Raw genomic sequence first — 20,697 nt, 5'->3', positions numbered from 1 at the left:
TGACCCCGCGTCCCATCTCGCAAACATAGAGGTAAGAGCTACCACGCCCTCTACTGGTGGGGTTGTGGTGTACACATTCACAATCATGGAGGCACAGTGGAGGGTTTGGTTTGAGCCCTGGGAACATGGGGGAGTTGTCACTTTATGGAACTTTTTCAGTGGACTGGCAGCCCTGACTCTGCTGTAGTCAGGATATTCCCAATTAGCGATAACAGCGCTCACATAAATACTCACCACCACCCCTCTGAAGTCCTGATCAGTCAGGATAGGTCATCTTTACACAGTCAACACAAAAAAAGTAATAGTATAGTATGTCGAAAGAAATCACAAAAAGTCTTAAAAAAAGGTTAGTAGATCATGTCGAAAACGTCACAGTATGGTACGTCAAAAAAAAGTAATCGAAACATCATTGTATCGTTAGAAAAGTAATAAAAGGTCATAGTTAATCGACTGCAGTTGCAGTTTTTTGTTGTTTGACAATGAAGAACAACAGGAAATGTGCAAAACGAGAGCAATTTGTGGGGATTATATATGCTGCCGTGTATCTCAACATCCTAAATCTTGGTTTTGAGGGACTGCGGGAGAGAACTGTGTTTTCATATTGTGATTTTGTGCAACTAGTATACGATTATAGACAATACTCCTAAAAGATGCGCAGAAAAATAAATGTGCCTCCTACTCATGGTACCAGATAATGCAAACCAGTCCTTTTATGTGAAGGATTTGATCAACATTTGGAAGAGAACATCCAAAAGTAAGGCAAAATAGTAGATCACTAACATCTGTTTTAAATATAGATGTTTGTAAAAACAGAGTTTTCCTCAAAAATACACAATATCCAGAATTCAGTGGAGAACAATTTATTTGCATCTTGTACAAAGAAACTTCTCACCAAAACAGAGAATGTGAAAAATAAATACCCGAGAACAGTAGAACCAGTAGAATGAGTGTACTTACAAAAATAATACAATGAAATCTATTTCTTTTTACACATCTGTCGCTTTTTGTTACGAAAATGACAAACCAAAAAAAACACCCTGTAGCGCACATTCCCAACAGCTGAAATATGAAACACTTTCATTTATGTTCCCATTTTCAAAAAAGTAAACCAACAAATGTAAACACAGCAGAAAATCCAAACTCTATCTGAATGTTAGCTTCATGCGTTTGACGGACGTCCTTCAGCAGGGAACATGCAGAGGACTGTTGGAACACGGCTGGAATGAACTTCCTCACAAAGTGAGTTTGTTGCAGCTTTTATATTTCGGTGCTGATGAACTTTTTGTACATCGTCAATATTTGAGAATGAAACCAGTGAATTTTCTCTGGATGATTTGAAACCCAGCCATGTTTGTTTCTGTCTGTGCGCTTAGTTTTCTTTTGAAAACAAAGTTCTTTCCTCCAAAATAAGAGCATACAGAACTCCTAACGGATGGTATAGAAAAACAACAGCATACAAACTGTTTAACATTATTATCGCCTCTTTCACACTTTGTATTAACACACATCTTGGATCAACTGTATTCAGACATTAATCTGATTTATGAAAGCTTAATCCAGCTGTTACACCTTTTTTAACATTTAAAAACTAATTTTATTAAACTTTACTATTTATTTTGTCTGATTTGAGTTCATTTTGATACGATACAATTTACAAAGATTGAGATTAACGCCAAGTGTGAAGTGAGATGGTCTTTCTTTTGCTTATTAGCTGACGATCGTATTTCTTAAATCTTATCTCGGATACTGTTTGTGGGTGGCACAGGAAGTAACATCATTACAGCAGCAAACCCCTAAATACAGAAAAAACTGAGCTCTAAAATCATACATTTAATTCTCTAAAATTATTTTTTTGCCCTGCAAGCAATTGCAAATACGGATAATTCAATTATCTTTGAATCATAAAAACAACACAAACAAGAAAAAAACTGTTAATATATAAATAATCTCATAATGGTTTATGTGAATCCAAAACAAAGCTACGATCACATCCAAAGACCCCTCCTCTGTAGTTACAGCATGTTGTGTGTCATAACCAGGTAATATGTCAAGAGCCAGCGTGGGATACGTTCAAATACTAACATGGAAAATCCCTCCGTATGAAAGAACTGTCAGCAAAGCTCCTCCAAATTAAAACCAACGCTGCAAAATCAGAGCACTTTGTCAAATATACAAGGAACCAGTGAGTCTTTGAGTGCTCATCTTCTTTTCTAAAACCTGAAAGACAGATTCAAATGAGTCCTGCGCCTTCAAACGCCTTCAAACTTAAGTCTTCGGGGGTTAATCGCCGCCGTTTGGACCTAAAGGCTACGACGCTTTGTGTAACTGGATGACGTCAAAAAAAACACACACCAAAAATGTACTTCAGGCTATTTAAAGCTTATTTTAACAGCAACTACAAAACAAAAAGTGTAAAGCTTCAAAACTACAAGGCACCTTTATCAAATCCTTGTCACGTTAATATTTTCTCTCGTTAATTTTCCCTTTATGTATGTCAGCATCTCTCTGCACCAAGCTCCTGTCCGTGTGTTTCCTTTGGCAAACAAGCAGAATCTGTTTAATATTCTATGTAATAGAAGAGAAGAAACGGTGATGTTGAACATTGTTGACTAGTGTATCGATGTGTCTGTTGCACTGACAGAGAGGCTGTGAGTCCACCAGGAGTGTCTCGCTTCACTGCTCTATGGGTTTGGTTTTATTTGGTTGGTTTAATGTTGCAATTCCTGCCGGTGGCCAGGAGAGGGCGATACATATGTAGGGGGCTGTCATTTCCTCACAGCTTCTTGAGAAGTTTCCTGCAAAGAACTGTGTCATTTGATACTAGTTATAGAGGAAATACTGTAGACACAGAGTTCAATTGGTACAGTTGCAAATAATTTCAATTCAGAGTTTTTTGGTCAGTGCATATAAATATAAGAAGTCATCTCTCAAGGAAAATGAATAACTGTCTTTATTGTAATACCAGGCTGCATAGTCCTTTCTAGGACACGCTCGAGGAGATGATTGGGAATTTACTAATTACAGTTAAAAACTTCAACATGCCACAGCAGTGAGAAGGGAAAATATCCTGGTGGACTTTTGGGTTTGATCACATGTAGCATATATCCTTTTTTTTATTTTTTGAAGAATGAACTTTCCAATCTATTACTGTAATCTATTACTGTAATATAAGTGTGTGTATAAGAGACGTAGCCCGTTATGTCATGATTTGATTTGAATTGAGAGAATGTCTGGAGTGTGAGGGTTTAGACTTTGGTGACACTGCTTGTTTCCTGCGGCGGCAGCTGGTCCTCGTCTTCGTCGTCCACACTCAGGTCCAACCTCAGGTTGTCCAGGGTCTGACGGATCGTCAGGGTGTCCTTACGCCTGACAGAGAGACACAGGGACTTATTTTGTGCCATGATGATCATAATGCGACCGTGTGTGTGTGTGTGTGTGTATTTGTGCCTTGGAATGTGTAGGAAACTGATCTGCGTGTTTGCTCTCTGCCACGGCTACGTTTTCAACCACAGTGATGCTTCTCACCGTGCTACTAAATGAGGAGTCACGAAATGAAAATCGATGAAGATCCACAACAAAGCGATTGCTCATGGCTACTTCTACAACTTGGACTTGGACTACTGACTTGTCTATATGTGTGTGTGTGTGTGTGTGTGTGTGTGTGTATTAGAGTACGTACTTCGTCACGTGCTGGTCGAGCAGCTGCCTCTGCAGCCGGCCGCTCGTCTCCCTCTCCTCGGCCAGCTCTCTCTGGGTGTGGCGGTACTGCGTCTCCTTCCTGCTCGCCTCCTCCTCCGACTCGTTCAGCTGACGCTTCAGAGAGCGCATCCTCTGAGTCATCTGGAGGACCAATCACAGAGCCACGCTTAGACGGACAGACAGGACGTGTTCACAGTGACAACCGAGACATGGAAACACCTCGAGGGCGTTACCACCGGCGTTTCTCCAAAAAAACGTCCGCGAATGCTGTCCATTGTCATCACTGATGATTGTGATAATGTGTGTGTTAATGCCTGACAACCACATTTATTATGGGGTGATACTGCAGATGAAAGATTGCAAAAGGACAATGTTGTAAAAAGTCCAAGAGAACTGTTGGAAAAAGCTGACTTGACTGAATGCAACCAAATGAAATGAGAAAAAAGGCACTAAAGGCATTTCTTTTGTATTATAGAGATTTCCTAAAAAGGAAATGTTTGAAGAAGAACATCCAAAATAAACTGTAAATGTCTATGGTACAAACATTAACGAGGCCGCCCTATTTACGTCCACATGACGTTATTTATCTAAATAATGTTGATGGAGCAGCTACAATGTTAGAAACGCTTGGTGCCGATCGATCTGGAAAGTTCAAGTGGTTGAAGTACATAACAGGAGCAAACGGATCAGACTGTTGATCACGCTGCCTTGGTGTAGGGGAGAGTGTGTGTGTGAGTGTTACCAGGTCTTTCTGCTCAGTTGCTATCCTGTGTTCCTCTTCCATCTGATCGCTGAGCTCGTTAATCCTCCTCTCCAGTTTACCGATGGTGTTCGTCAGAATAGACTTGTTCCTGCACAAAACAGACACATCCGCACATCAGCCGGGTTAGCTGCTACGGTTACATGTTGTCTGCATCACAGCAGACCGTTTTGCATATTAGCAGACTTTGGAAACTTGCTTCAGGAGACTAATCGGTCACACAAGTTAATAAACCCAGAACTGAATGTTTTATTTTTCCCCCTTGTTCCAGGTCAAACCTTCTGAACCGCAGGTAAGAAAGGAAGCTTAGAACACAGACAGAAGGCCTCAGGAACATGTTTTTTGAACATAACTTGACGAAATTCCCTCGAAGCATTCCTGAGTTAATTTACAAGATGCACTGCAATGCGCTGCTTTAATGTGTATTTCCTGTGACTGACCTCTCCTCTGTCCTCAGAGTGTTCTCCATCTCTTTGACTCTGCTCTCCGCTCTGGAGATGACGTCCTCCTGAACTCTGGAGCTTTGAAGCTCCTCCACCTCCATACGCAGCTCACGCAGCTACACAGAGAGAGAAACACACGTTTAATGGATATTAAGCTAGTGGATGGGAAGAGTTCTATTCAATGGAAACTAAAGGCCGGCCTTCTCACTCAAGCCTTTTCTTAAATGAACACACAGTGAACACACACATGCTTGTTTGTTTTTATGTGAAGCACTGTGGAACTGCTTTGGTATATAGCATGGAGCGTTACGAACACATTTGAATTTGAATCATCTTACAAGCTTGATTTACCGTTGTTCCTCTTTGTGGTTATTTACATACTTAACATTCTTAAACCCTTGTCTTGACTCAAAGTTCAGCTGAGATATCTGCATAGATGTCGGCCAATAACAAACAAGAAATTGCAGCACAGAAATGTCAGAAGACAGAGACATTGTCTCCATTACACACGTTGTCCACCAGAGGGCACTAATGTTTCTTAATAAATATATATTTTTTAGATTTTCTAAAAACTCCATCAGTATCAGAGAGATGATGGAGAAAGGTATTGAGAAAAAGGATCTAACTTTGTTAAAATGTAGACTTGAAAGTGAAGTATAAACAAACACACACACACACACACACACACACACACACACACACACACCATACCTGTCTCTCCATGCTGATCTTCTCCATTTCCAGCTGGTCGTTCAGATCCTTCTCCTGGATCAACTTCAGCTGCAGCTGCTCAATCTGACAGCAAAACACACGGATACGAGTCTTAATAACCAGCCGCACAAAGTCAGCCAAACATGGATGAAATGGACGTGGAGCAAATGGCTGGTAAAGTTAGCTCACTTCCTGTTTCCAGCGTGTTTACCTGCTCAATGGCTCTCTTGTGCTTGCTGGCCCATCTCTGCTCGCTGTCGTGCAGCTCCTCCAGATCGCTCTCCAGGTCGATCATCTTCTCCTGCGAGCGTCCAAAAACAATAACTCGTTCATTCAGAGGACTTTTTTTAGGCAGCTTCTGATCCGAGGTCAAGCTGTCTGCCGTCTCATCAGCAGAACACGTTCAGGTTATTTAGAAACAGCACAGATTAAGTATCTTCAGAAATAGCGACAGGATGAATATTTAGGATTATGGAATTAGCACACCGATTGCTTGAATAGGATTTGCATAATTAATACCTCATTAACCCCAAACTCTGATGGTTTGCGTGACTGATTAATTCAAGTGGACATCTCTGTTTGAATCATAAGGTCATGTATGCAAACACACCGTGGACTCTGTTTGAACTACGGCTGGAAATTGGAAGAGTTCACTTCAAAGAAGAAACATTCTGAGGAGAAGAGGTGCTGTTTTTAAGATTGGATAGCAGTCTGAGTTAATACTCATTTATGTTTTTGCGTTGACAAGTCTTGTGATATTCTATATATATATTTTTTTACAGTCAGCAAATCCCATGAAGAGACACAAACCAACAATGAATGTACCCACTAACTAGTACTTCAGGTGTATTATGTCTGATACATCTGTTAAAACAAATCAAAAAGCCACACTGTTGCACTGGGTGACATGTTCCTTCATTGCTATGAACACACACACACACACACACACACACACACATGCACACCGTAGTTTATTTTGACTCAGTCCCACATTCACAGTCCTGCTGCTGTAAATGCCCGCTAGAGCACCACATGTGTATTAATCTGCATATGAAAATAGTCGACGATTTCCCCTGTTTGAATATTCTTTGTAAAAACCAAAGCACGGTGCCCGAAATTGAAAAGACTTCAGTCTTCAGTAGGAACCAATGTGCTGTCAGTCACAAACAGGGGAATGTCAAAAAGCACGGACCACCACATTGTTGGTTTTGGTCTTTTCATGGGATGAGAAAAATGAAAAATATAAATATTTTTAAAAAATCCCACCAGTCCTATCCTTGAAATCAATGGGTATCGACATTCTCCGAGTCCCGAGTCATAATCATAGTGCATATGCCTTGCCATTGAAACTTCAAAGCCTATCAAATGAGTTCCACCAGTACCTGAGCCAGCTTCACTTGTTTGGCCAGGTCCTCTCTGGCCTGGTTGGTGTTCTGCAGCTCCATGTGGAGGTCGTCCACCGTCCTCTCCGCTTGCTTACACTGCAGCTGTATCCTCTCCCTCAGCTGGATCTCCTCCTCCAGCGTCTGCTCCTTATCAATCAGCTTACCAGAGACCTGCACACACACACACACACACACACACACACACACACACACACGTACAACAAAACCACACAGGATAAACATTTAACATGCTGGTGTGAGTTGGTCACATTTATTAGTATTGGACATGGGGGGGGGGAGCGTACCTCTCCCTGCAGTCTGCCGACGAGGATCTGCTGTCTCTGCAGCTCCTGCTCCTTCTCCAGCAGAGACTCCTCCAGCTCCTCCACCCTCAGCTGGCTGTCCTCGCGCAGCTTCAGCTGCAGGCTCAGTTCCGCTGTGGCCTGCGTGGACACCTGCACGGCCTCGTCCAGCTGGAAACACACACACAGACACACACGCGGGGACATACGCTTAGTAGGTACGTACACACATCATATAATCACGTAGCGAGGTAGGTGGAAAGGAAAACAGCTATTTCCAATGAATTGCAAGTGTAACCTAGATAGTGTTTTAGTCGGAGCACAGCGAGTCTCTGCTCTCAGTCTGAATATTCAGGAGTCTGTGTACCTCCATCTCCATTCTGAGGATGGTGCTGCTGAGTTCTGATGACCTCTTGTCTCTGGTGTCTTTGTGGACCTCCAGCTCCTCCAGCTGTCTCTCTGCCAGCCACAACTTCTCAGTCAGACCCTGGTTTTGATGTGTCTCCTTCTCCAGGTTCTCCTGCACACACACACACACACACACACACACACACACAGTTCAGACCTCTGCCTCCTCACACAATGTGTGTCTTAATGTCAGACAGACAACTCTCTCAACTGCATTCCCCTTGTTGATAAATGAAACCAGGCATCATGTTGACTGCAATGGATGATCTATTGATGATCTACTGATCAGCAGTGAGTCTCTCATGTGTGCTAGTTGATTTAGAACACACATGGCTGCCTGGAAGTAAGGAAATCAATTTAAAAACTGACGATATGCTTTGGAGATTTCCAGAAATTGTTACACCTCCATCTTTTTCCAGAGGACTTTTTCCTTTCTTGTCAATGAACCAGGTACAATGTTGGAATGCGCATATATAAATACAACCAACCATATCAAGTCCTCAACTTATCTGGAGTCAGAAACTATTGCACTGTGAAAAACAACAAAATGAAAGATTTTTTGAAGGAAACCTTATTGTGTTTTTAACCTGGCCTGACGCTCTATGAGATTAGATTATTTCTGTTTTGTAATATGTCAGAAGCTGCTGCGTACCTCAGCGTCTTTGATCTTGTTTTTGAGGGACTGCTGGAGGAAATTGAAGGCGTACTCCTGAGTGTTGGCCTCCACCATCATGTCCCGGGCCTGCTTCACCTCGATCTGCACAGCGCAAGAGAAGAGTCAGTGATGAAAAAAAAAAACATGGATACCTACAGTGTAATGACAGCCCTCCATCCTCCCGCTCACACCTCCATCTCCCTGTATCTCTCTCCCACGGATTGGTTCTCCCTCTCCATCTCTATCATCTGCTCCCTCATCCTCTTCATCTCGTTGGTCAGCTGAGCGTTGGTCCTCAGCAGGTCCTCGTTGTTCACCAACAGGCCGCGCATCTCAAACCTGCACGGGGAGACAGTTATCAGATAGAGATTAAAGAGAGGGGAGGGGAGGGGAGGGGAGCCACGTGCTGAGAACCCCTTCTCATCTCGCTGCGGTGAAGTAGAAGTGTACCGAAGGGGGGGGGGGGGGATCAGTACACCTAGACATCACTTGGGGGTGAGGTTAGAGGGAGCAAAGAACAACCTTCCAATTCCAATGAGTGAAACAGCCAGTTAAAGAAAGCTTTACAGCTCAGTGTTAAAGTCCCAGAGGAGCGGAAGTCAGAGCGTCTTTAGCTTCTGTACTGTGACGTGTTCCAGAGTCAAACTGAATATTTGAGCTTCTGTACAGCGACAAGAGGCATTTAAATCAAATCCTTTGCATTCAATTGGACCGCTAAAAAGTGTAGATATTGTCATTTTATGTGACAATAGATGCTATTGTTTGAGTATCGAGTAAAAAAAAAAAAAGAGGCATTTTTCACTGCATCTCGACTTCAAGTTGCTCTCTGAAGGGTGCCTTTTGAAGAGGGACACCAGCTTCATCCAAGTTGTTCAAGCAGTAGCTCAGCTGAAAAGCATCATTTCACCAACCGAGCCTTCACACACAACCGCACCCACCAGTGATGTCACAGTGTACTGACACACCCACTCTACTTCACTGAAGTGAGGTGACACATTAAACCAGTGGAGGTTATCAAAAACAAGAGTCCCAGCTTGTGTTAAGTTGCTCTTTACAGACAGTTTCATAAAAAAAGTGAAGAAAAAGGAAACTAAAGGGGAAGAAAAGCAGGCAAAAGAGCAGCAAGATCAAGCAGTCAAAGAGGGACATAAGAACAGAGAAACATGACATCACGTCTGACCTAATCTGGTTCCTCTCCTTCTCCATCTCCACGCTCTCTGCCTCTAGGAACTGGTTACGCTGGAGAGAACACACACACACACACACCATCAAAACATATTCTTATTTGTGGGAACAAACCACATTCTCAGGACACGTGCATCCCAAAATGAATGAGGTGAGGCCTACCTTCCGGAAGCCGTCCATCTGTTTAGTCAACTCCTCGATGTAGTCTTTTTTATTCGGCGTCCCCAGAGTGGTAGAGCGCATACTGTAGTGGGTGTTGGGGGACCCCTGTAGCTACAAAGACAGATATTGAGATATGAAAAAAAACAAAAACATTATGTGGACGATATGGGTAATAGAGAGCGTGTTTTCTGTGTGTGTGTGTGTGTGTGTGTAAACGTACAGTGGAGTTGACCTCGCTTCTCCTCTTCACCAGAGAGTCGTAGGCGGAGAAACGGGGTCGGGGATTGCTGAGGGAGGACGAGCCCACTGGGCTGGTGCTGCGACTGTTGAAGCTGTACATGTTCATCTCTGAGGTGGCAGGAGACAGTCCACTGGGAACCTGAGTTAAAAATGAAAATAGGAAACATGGAACGATTATCCTGACAGAAGATATTTTTCACCTGCTTTTGAGTCATAAATAGAAGAGACGAGAAAAGCATTTAGATCACCGGAAAAACAAATGCGAATCAAATGCAATGATGCTTTTCAAATCCTTTTTTGAAGAGATTCTATAAGACTTGCTGGTGCTGAACCTGCATTTAAAATATTAGTCCGGCAGTTGCAAATGCATGACATTATCGTATTTAAGACAAAACTTTTAGTTTGGAGTTTGGAGTATTTGAAGGGGTTTGTCTTAATGCAAATGTTGCTGGCTGTTTTGGTATTTATTTATTATGTTCATCTGACATTAAAAGTATTAATAAAACATACAACTGATGACAAACAAAACAAATCCAGATAAGAAATAAGAAATCTTTATTTCCACTACAAACCTTGAACTCAGACATTCGGTACATGGGGTTGTAATCTACGGAGGCCGTCGTGGAGTACGGGCTGTGGAACACCCTGGGGGGGTTGTCAACAGCACCCCACTGCAAACAGACAAACAACACAACTGTGATGTCATACCAAACAACAGCACTATACAAGTAGAGAGAGACAAGAGTCAAAGCAACACTCAGAGTGCAGACCAAAGGTCGCTTTGCTAAGTTTTGCTCTGACTTCAATACAAAATAAGAAGAAGCAAAGACAGTAACTTAAAATGTAAACATCTGAACCCAGGATGCAGAGGCATGTTGGGTTGAACAGTGGAGCTCTTTCACACATTACTAAAAAAACAGGAAATATATCATTACTAATAATCACACTAATAGATGTTTATTATTTAAACACGATGATGATATAATTGGCTATTAATTACAAGTGGTTATATGAAGTAAATTACTGTTGCGCGAGTTCATTTTTTAAAAGTAGATGCACATGTACAGAAGATACTTGTCTTGCTATCATTTATTGCCATTTAAACATGTCATATTGTATTTAAGGGGCCTATATTGATTACGTTTGATGCAGGATAATTGTAGCGTTGTACAATTAAGAGTTTCTCAACCTTGACTTTATTAGAATTGTATTGTTGCAATCCTAGAATTATAGGATCTAAAAAATGTGATAATAACCAAGAAGAAGGTGAGAAAGTCTGTTGTGATAAGTCAGGTCGGCCAATAAGAAACCTTAAATCTGTGTTTTGTCCAGGAGGTGGTGCTGCTCAACAACTGGAGAGGAAACATTGCATTATGCTAATGCTGCATACATTATGGTATCATAATGATTCACATATGTATTTTGGCATTAACTTTGTCAATCACGTCATTTTTAAATGCTTTGTGAAAAGTGCCATATTTATTTTTTTAAAGTGGCTTTAATTAGATTCAGAATAAGAGTTCTGAAATGAACATGAAACCTTGAACTAATCGTTGAGGGTCTTCTATCTAAAAAGACCAAACAATAGTGAAAAACTCAGGTATTAACAACTTTACCATGTGACTTTGGCTTATTATTATGTCAGTGCAGTCAACTTGTTTCAAGACGTTTTTTTCTGGAAAATCACACTTTTACATTTGATCTTGCAGATTGTTTTATAGAAAACTAGACTTCCAGGTTTCAATATTAATAGTAAGATGGAGATGTTTGCAGTGCACGGGCAACAAGAGACCGGGTGGCTGTGTTTTGTCCAGGAGATGGCACTGTTTAATAACCGGTTCTGTGTTTCAGGAATCACAGCCATGACAGACATGCGAGTCCACGGTCCACGGTCCGCCTCACCTACCTTGTCAGGCATAGTGTCCCAGTCCCGCGAGGCCAGGGACTCCAGGGACCCTCGGTAGTGGTTCGGCCCCAGCCGGTTGGTCTCCCATCGGGCCAGCCTGGGGCCGTTCTCCCCCGCCGTCCCGCCGCCTCCCGGACCATCTGCATCCCTGCCACTCAACCCGTTGGTCCTGTGCTCGTTGTTGAGGAACAGCTGATATTTGGGGTTCTGGCTGGTCTGCACGACTCGGGGTGTGGTGGGCTCCTCCTCTGACTGGCTGTCCGACCGCTTGTTCGAATCCATTTCAGGCTCCTGGAGGAGAAGGGCAGAGGGCGGGGAAGAAGGGATGAAATAGATGAAATCTATTAATATATAATATATAATATCATCTAAGTGTTTCTTCACGAGCTATTCGCTAACTTTGTCTGTCTGCTGTTTGGTGCTGGACAGCATTGGTTTATCAATGGGATGACAACCTGTGATGGTAGTTGTCCTTATTACAGACTTCCCAAATCCCAAATATTGAAAGTGTCCAGACAAATATAGTTCGAATCAACTACACAGCAGCCGATCAAAATGTGTGAGCAGGAGGGAAAGTTATGTTTGGGACTTGGGCTTGAGCTCGGAACTTGCAGGTCTTTGACTTGGGAATGTTTTGTGACTTACAAAGCAATAACTTTGTTCCATCCTTGCACATACTGTAGATAATATGCCACAATAAACCAAACAAACAGAGTCATAGTTCTCACCAAGCAAATGATCAGGCAGAAACAAACAGAATGCAAAAATGCACAAAAGTGTCCTGATCACTGTAATTTGTCCCAATTACTGCAATCATGCAGCAAAAATCACCAGTCGTAGCGTGAAGGTTGCCGTTATTATTTTAGACCAAAGACAAAAAAATGACAACGTGCTGATTTACAGGAAAAAGAATCGAAGAGAAGTGAGAGTCGTGTAAGTGAGGCCGGAGAGTTTTAGGCCGTTTGATTAGTACGATTGAAGAAGGCTTCATAATCTCGCCGTGGTTTCATGCTTTTCGAGTCTCGGGATTGAACACGGCGCTTTAAATCATGCAAGGAGACGGGTTTATAAAGCCCTGCAGGGCCATGCTGTCGTGCGGTCCTCACGCAGAGAAGATGCAGAGCTTATCGTTTCATGCAAGGTCATCGAAAATGGTCGATCAGGACTTTGCTTACCGATCCCATGCCGGAGTCGGCCACCGAGTCTCTACCAGACTCTGTGGTTTGGGTTTTGCTCCTTGGTTCTGAGTCAGTCTCCTCAGCGCTGCCTCCTACTGGACAATCTATTCTCGCGGTGATCTTACTAGTAGCGGTGCCTTTCTGAGCCGACCGAACCACGTTCTGGGTTTCCCTGAACGGAGCGGTCACAGTGATGCTGGGAACCGCACCGTCGTCTCGTCCGACGCCGCCCATTGTGGAAGGACTCGACGCGGACTTCGGAGACTCGAGAGCTTCTGCAGGAGCGGAGTTCGGGACTTGTCCCGATCCAGACGAGGGGCTCTGTGGGGAACCGGAGGAAGAGACGTGATCTGGACCGGAGAATTTACTGATCAGGTCTTTGACGCTGCCGGCTCGGCACAAGTTTCTATTGCGGGACAGGCCTGTGGCTGGTTTCTTATGACTGGCCCCCCAGGCCTGCTCTGCCTCTTCTTCATTGGTGGTCCGGTGAGGACTAAGTGGTGAGTGTGGGGAAGAAGACTCAGGCGCATGCTGAAAGAAGTGAACACAATAACAAATCCCCAACAACACTGTTAGCAAGGAGTCTGAGCAGCACTTGTAGCAGGTTAGTAGTGGGTGATTTACTTTTGACAAATTGACCATATACAGCTTAGAATATGGAAGCTATCTCTCTCATAATATAGGGAGCTTTAGATCATTGTGGGCAAATAAAATAAAACCATTTAAGATTGTGCTACTTCCTCTTTCAGACGCTACACAGTCTTCCTTTAAACCTAGAAAGCAGTGAGTTCAAACAAACAACGCAATTATATTGAAAGACATAATTCCATCGCTTAGATTTGAACTTTTGAATGATTCCTCGAAAGCAGCACGTTAACGCCGTTAGTCTCGTCTCCTGTCTCTACAGTGCGGAGATGTTTTTGAGCATGCATAATGACATGAAGCCCAGTGTGTGTGTGTGTGTGTGTGTGTGTGTGTGTGTGTGTGTGTGTGTGTGTGTGTGTGTGTGTGTGTGTGTGTGTGTGTGTGTGTGTGTTCCTATCCTGACATAAATCCCCCTTGAGGAAGTGCAACATCTGCTCGTTCATCTGAAAAATCCCCACCCTCCCCCCAAAGCGCAACATCCCACTTTCTCACACAGAAATAAAAGGACACATAAATATACAAACAGATAAGACTCCAAAGTAGAAATGTAAAAGTCAACTCACGCGCACAAAATACAGAAATTCAATCTTTTTGTTTAGTTTTTTGCCAAAAAGCCACTTGATTAAATCCAACTTGAATTAACATTATAACAAGGAGGCCGATGCCACTTAGAGAAATGAAGTGGCGAGCATCCAGGGGTTTAACTTTCGGGGCTCAAAGGGTCCAAAGCATTGAGTGGCCTTAATCCAGGGTCTCGCCCGGCCGCCTCCCCCAGGGACGGCCAGCCAAGGCTGGGCTGGGAGAGGAGCCGGGGCCTGGGAGGACTGAGGTTTAGGGATCGCTGCTAATCACCACAGTATTAATATGTTTACAGGCCGCGCTGGGATTAGCTCTGAGCTGATGACTTTTAATGTTATTATTTTTGCTCTGTGAGCCTTATGGAATGAGGAGACGGACACACACACACACACACACACTCGATGGTGATGAAATGTGTGTGTTCTTCTATTTCTGTCTGTGCAGTAAAATCATTGAGATATGTTTCTTAACCTTCAGGACAAGATCCCACATACTGTAGAATCCCTGGATTCATTCATTATAGGTCATATTTCAGTTCATATTTTCACTATTCTTGTTTTATTTTTCAGGTACTACTTTCACTATCCTTATTAGATGCTTATTTTATTTTTCATTTCTGTCTGTGTGCTATGGATATGATGGTAAAATACAGAACTCTTGTTTCTGATAAAAATACTAATACAATTCTGTAAAAGATTCATATATACTCTAAATGAATGATTAAATATAATAGAAATAATTCACATGTTATATTCTGATTGCCTGAATGTGTGTGGTATTTTTGATGCTACATGATTCATGTATGAATGTATAAGAAATGAAAAAAAATACCAGAGAGGCTTTTCAAAATAATACAGCAACACGATGGCAATGACAATTGGTTTATGCAGCGTTGTTCACATGTTTTTGTTTTTCTGGAATACAACTAATTATAACACAACACATGATTATGAACCACATATTCTCAGACATCCTGTACACCTGGACGTTTAGTTAGTAGTACTATTGTAGTATTTTTATGTAAGCTAAACTAAAAGGTATTGTTTTAAGGTTTTGGAAAGATTATGTTCATGGTTCAAAGAAACCTCGGCTGAGTTTAAGACACTTCCACACGTTGTTTGAATCATTTGTGTTGTTAAGCTGTTTTTTTTTTAACAATCACTGCATGTCATGTTTCTAAAATATATAAATATATATAAATATTTTCCTTTGTTCTAACATTTAAAACCTGCAAACAAATGGAATAATGGGAGTAAGGGGTGTTGTTTTAGGTGATGGAGAAACCAATTGTTCAAAAAACAAACAAACTGAACAATCACCCAGGAAGACATGCAGACGGAGCTTGATTCAGGAAAACCAGGTCGATATTCCCCAAAGTAATGTCCACACACACACACACACACACACACACACACACACACACACACACACACACACACACACAAGTCCTCAATTCCCTGTGGCCTCACTACAGTACAGACATATGGCGTAGAGCTGTACACCATCTGACCCAGATATATGACAGCAGTGCATCCTGGGAACCACAGTGAATGCCTCACTGATGTTATGGTGCGTTTTCTCCCAGAATCAAAAGTTCAGGTTAGTCCAGCGATGGCGTGACCCACTAACATTCCTCTTGACTCAGGGGGGGGTTGTGTTGTGTTGCTCTGATTCAGTGTAGAAAAGTGAACACACAATGTTGATTACGAGTATGAAATATCCTTTTTGTGGTTTTAGAAACAGTTCTGATCTACTTGGAGGAAAAAAACCAACAACACTTTATCGTTTCTGCACTAGGCTGGTACAGAAGGCCGTCGATTCCACTTTCTAAAATGCATGTTTTGGTACACGCACGACTAATTGATTTTACTCCGGTTATCTCAAGCTCCAAAAACCTTTATTCCTTTTATTTCCCATAATCCAACTCAACATTGTTGCCTGCCTGGGTAACTTTCCACACCTCCAGTCGGAAATGCCGCCGTCACTAAAAATGGTGCAAACCCCAAGCCCCCACCTGATAACCCTGATAACATCCCGATGATGACATCACATCATAGTGATGGCCCCTTTAGTGGCTCCATCTCCTTCATATTACACTAAGAGAAGAGTAACTCGGTAGGGAGGGTGTTGGACATGTTTGTGGGAGTTTACATGGATTTCCTTGATAAGACGGGCTGGTTTACTCAGAGATCACACAGAGATTCAGCTCCAGCCCATCTGCACACCCGACAATGGAAGAGTCTTTAAGTTGGGGAACAATAAATTTGATCATCTGTCGGGACCCAACCTGCCACCTCCATTTTTAGCTAACACACTTTCAAACATTTCATTATCTCTGCCAGGCGTAAGCCTGCGGGAAGAGCGTGTGTTCGTGTGTGTGTGTGTGTGTGTGTGTGTGTGTGTGTGTGCATCCGTCTGTCTGTCCATGGACAATCTCGCATACTGCTGGGCCCATCAGCCTAATATTGTTTTAGGGCTCATTTATGACTTTATCCTCAAGGACCTCGTGATTCACAAGTTTTGATGAACCCTGTTTTATACCGTCCCTGACGACTGACTCTTCACTCCTCACAGTGATCGACAACTGCTTCAAAAGCCAAAAGGCATTTCTGTCAATCAGCCTTTTGGCTTTTGTCGTGGCTCAATGATTGACTTCCACAGAAAAGTCTTATTTTGAACTGGAGCCTCTGTAGATGAATTCCTGAACCGATATGTTGTGATCCACTAAAGTTAAAGTTAACCTTATTAGTTGTGTAGTTTTTCATAGTTGTCACTTAGCTTCTTTCTTTTCTCGTTTCTGGTCTTGTTCTAGCTTCTATTGCGGTTCTTTGGCTTCTTTATGTGTTCTTCTAGCTTGGTCGTTTCTTCAGGCACTGTTCTGCCTTTTCATGGTTGTTGGTTGTTTTCTGGCTTGTTGGGTTGTTTGTTCATCTTCTCCAGATTAGTTTCTCTCTTTTCTCGGGTGTTAATAGCTTTTTAATGGGCTTCCATAGCTTCTTCTTTTGTTTTCTAGCTTTGCAGCAGATATTACCTTGCATGTTAACATTGCTGCCTTTGTTACATGTGTTTTGTGTGACTCTACTTCTCCCCGTCCTCGATTCAAACTGTAATTCAAGAGTCTCACATTTTCTTCTCACGTCTTCACATTCTCCTCTCACGGTCTAAACTCACAGCCAGTTATTAGGCCTGTGAGACACACAAATCACCTTACCATCAAACACTAAAGTAACACCTTTGTCTGTGTGACACACAGTTGCACTTATATGCTGCACACACACACACACACACACACACACACACACACACACACACACACACACACACACACACACACACACACACACACACACACACACACACACACACACACACACACACACACACACACACACAAGCAGGAGAGAGACAGAGGGAATAAATAACAGCATAATAAAAAATAAATAAATGACCAATTAGCGGTGGGAGTCTTGTGTCGGACACGTATGGAATGTCCAGCTCCGTTTGCCCCTCAGCAATCTGCTTGGCAATATGTTCCTGTGTTGTTGTTGTTGACCCCCCCACCCCCACCCTCACCCCCCCCCCCCCATGACTGTAAATAACAGAGATTATTAACAAACCGGCGCTCCGTCCTCGCCTTCAGGCCGGCCCGTTTTTTTACACCTTGCTCAGCCGACGATTATCCCTTCAACGGCAATATTTGTTACAGCTCAGACTGGAATCTGGTCGAGCCAATCCTGGATGTCTCTTTATTTCCCGTGGGAATAACAAAAATGAGCTCAGATGTATGATCGCTGGCTAAGCCTGTCAAATATGTCTATTAGGGATATGTTAAATATGGAAAATTAAAAGCGGCTTAGTAAGGGAAGACCGACTTAATCTGAAATAACAGAAAATTAGAAAATGCGTTTGAAAAGCTATACATTCAGACGATTCATCAATTCAACAGGTTGACAGAAAATTGATAGGCAAATATTTTGATGATTGATTACCTATTTTAATCAATTATCTAAAAAAAATGCCAAAAGATGATCTAATCCCAGCGTCTAATGTGTGGATTCACTTCCTGTCTCATCTGATCGTAGACGGTATATCTTGGAGTTTTGGTTTCAAAATCGTCTGGGGCTGGCGATGGGAGTTATTTCTCTATTTGTATATATTGTGTTTATGATCAGCATACACATGTCACATTTCATAAATAAGGTTGTTTTGGAACTAATGAAATGTGTCGACGATCCAAATCAAGAACACGTCTCTTAAATCCAAAAGTATAAAAGACTTTGTGACACAAATTCTTGTCCATCATAAATATCAACCAGAACAAATACACAAAAACCGTGTGTTGACCTTTTCATGCACGTAAGAACATAATCCAGCATCCGTCCTAAACTACACTGCTTCGTCTGTTTAAACTCTATACAATGGAACCAAAACAAAAAGCCTCATCACAGAAAACATTAACAACACATATCTTCCCCATGAGCATAAAGCTGCAGAGATGTCTTTGCACCCCAGATGTCCTCATCTGATGACTAATTGCACCTGTGTCCTACCTTTATAGAACATGTTGTCTTCATTGTTGAGTTTCTGCAGAGATTCATGTTTTTTTCTTTAATTACTAAGAGTGCAGAGCAGCTCATCCAGCTGCTCCTCTGATATACATCCATAATCGGACAACGGTCTCACACTGTAATTTACACATTTATAGTTCTTACTTCAGCTCTTAATAATAATAATAATCAGTAATATTCTTATTTATAATGCAGTTCTACAACAGCCCCTTTATACAGATCGCACATAACATGCCGTAAAGAAGATCCGCCGTTACGCCGGCTTTGACTTCTCACACTGAACCAAATGATGGAATAATAAAGAAGATTAGAAACGGCGTGGCGTTCAACACGGCGTCTCTTTTACACAGACGTCTGCCTCCGTACATTTTAAAACAGAACAGCGAGGCCGTGTAGAGGCTGTCCCGCCTTGAACCGGCGGAGTGAAAGGGGGGGGGGGGGGGGGGGGGGTATGTCGTGCACACAGGCCTTTAACCCATAACACGAGAGAGAGCCCAGGACATGCAGGAGCTCACGCTCAGCAGACGGTGGCCGTGTGTGTGTGTGTGTGTGGGGGCTACAAAAGTCCCCAAACCAGGATGGATCACTGATTTGGATTTGAGGTTTTTGATTGGATTCATTTAGATTTAATGTCTAATCAAAATGATGTGTGATTATACAAATCCTGGCTCATTGTCGGACAGATTAAAATCATAATCTGATAAAGAGGTTACCGAGCCTCTCTTCTGGTGCAGAGCGGCTTGTCTGGATTAACGGGACGAAGCGTGAGACTGAAGGTGTCGAGGGTCTGAATCCCCCCCGAGACGTGCTGCACAAAACAGAAACAACATGATGTCATTTGCCTCTTGCTTTATGGACTATAGTTTTTCGGGGCAATCAGGGTTATACAATTCCACAAACCAAAGTCTCTCAATTCTGTCAGCTGTTAAATCCAGTTCTAAACCGAGTTGACCTATTTCCATTTAAATCCACTTTCCGAGTGACTTCAGCTGTCAGGACATTAAATCAATGACTAAGGTGACAGGTTTTGTCAAACCATGAATTTATTTGTTTATTTCAGAAATACTTCCTCACACCCAACTGGTTAAATACGGCAGCTTGGTCAGTAGATCTCTGTACTTATCCAGCGTCAGCTGTAGGCCTACATGTGTCAGTTCCCACTTGTTACGTGCATTGTCTTTTCAAAATAAACTTCCAAACACCTACGTTTGTTACCGAGCTAAGTAGGCTACGTTACGTACGTGTGTTGGGTAAACTACGTTGAGTACTTTGTTACGGAACTTAAAATAAGACAACGTTGACTTTTGGTTTCACATGGGGACACATACAGCCGTCTCCTCCTGACTTCATCCCTCTTTATACTACGTCACCTGACTTCCTCCTTTATGTCCTCGTCATAACTACGGCCGTGTGAAGTGTCACAGTTTGACATCGTTTTTGACGACTTGGGAGTGAGAACGGGCTGGAATTGGAAAATGGCGGTAAAGCGTTGATGTGTTGATGCTTAACTGTCCGTTGTGATCCAGTGAAATCATTCAGACCTGATACTGAAGGAGCTGTGCTGTCGAATGTGAAGAAGCAAACTATAAACTTCAACCTTCCAAAATATACTAAAAAAAACACTCAAATGATTGAGCTTTTTGGTGCAGTTTCACTTTTAATTGCTGCTTTAAAAACCTGATGAGAATCGTTGCGTACTGCAAAGGATGAGCCTGATTCCTGTTGTATTTCTGTGCGGGAGACGCAGCAGCATGTTGGCAGCCGGCCTGTCTGCTGTTTGTGTTTAAGCTTCACAAGTTAAACTGTGGTGACACTTTGACAGGTTTCCTGTTATAATAAGACTCCAAACCAGGTTTCTTCCCTCATCGTTC

General features: G+C 42.5%; 1 protein-coding gene across 1 annotated transcript in view; it reads right to left on the bottom strand.

Moving 5' to 3' along the window:
* Nucleotides 1-844: 844 nt before the first annotated feature.
* The window catches only part of LOC306710619 (uncharacterized protein), a gene marked incomplete at its 5' end in the record, with an annotated part of 71,886 nt that continues 52,033 nt past the window's right edge, over nt 845-20,697 (bottom strand). The window contains 17 exons of the mRNA XM_079179261.1: nt 845-3,366; nt 3,680-3,840; nt 4,442-4,550; nt 4,900-5,018; nt 5,614-5,697; nt 5,825-5,914; nt 6,996-7,169; nt 7,304-7,471; nt 7,668-7,820; nt 8,361-8,465; nt 8,555-8,702; nt 9,544-9,602; nt 9,711-9,821; nt 9,931-10,089; nt 10,523-10,621; nt 11,857-12,147; nt 13,032-13,355. Coding sequence (XP_079035387.1) covers nt 3,246-3,366; nt 3,680-3,840; nt 4,442-4,550; nt 4,900-5,018; nt 5,614-5,697; nt 5,825-5,914; nt 6,996-7,169; nt 7,304-7,471; nt 7,668-7,820; nt 8,361-8,465; nt 8,555-8,702; nt 9,544-9,602; nt 9,711-9,821; nt 9,931-10,089; nt 10,523-10,621; nt 11,857-12,147; nt 13,032-13,355 — 2,475 coding nt within the window. The 3' untranslated portion in view covers nt 845-3,245. The remainder of the gene's footprint in view (nt 3,367-3,679; nt 3,841-4,441; nt 4,551-4,899; nt 5,019-5,613; nt 5,698-5,824; nt 5,915-6,995; nt 7,170-7,303; nt 7,472-7,667; nt 7,821-8,360; nt 8,466-8,554; nt 8,703-9,543; nt 9,603-9,710; nt 9,822-9,930; nt 10,090-10,522; nt 10,622-11,856; nt 12,148-13,031; nt 13,356-20,697) is intronic.

The sequence above is a fragment of the Pholis gunnellus genome (genome assembly GCF_910591455.1).
Source record: "Pholis gunnellus genome assembly, chromosome: 18".
NCBI lineage: Eukaryota > Metazoa > Chordata > Actinopteri > Perciformes > Pholidae > Pholis > Pholis gunnellus.
The sequence above is the reverse complement of the archived record's forward strand: the minus strand, read 5'-3'. Positions and strand labels throughout refer to the sequence as shown.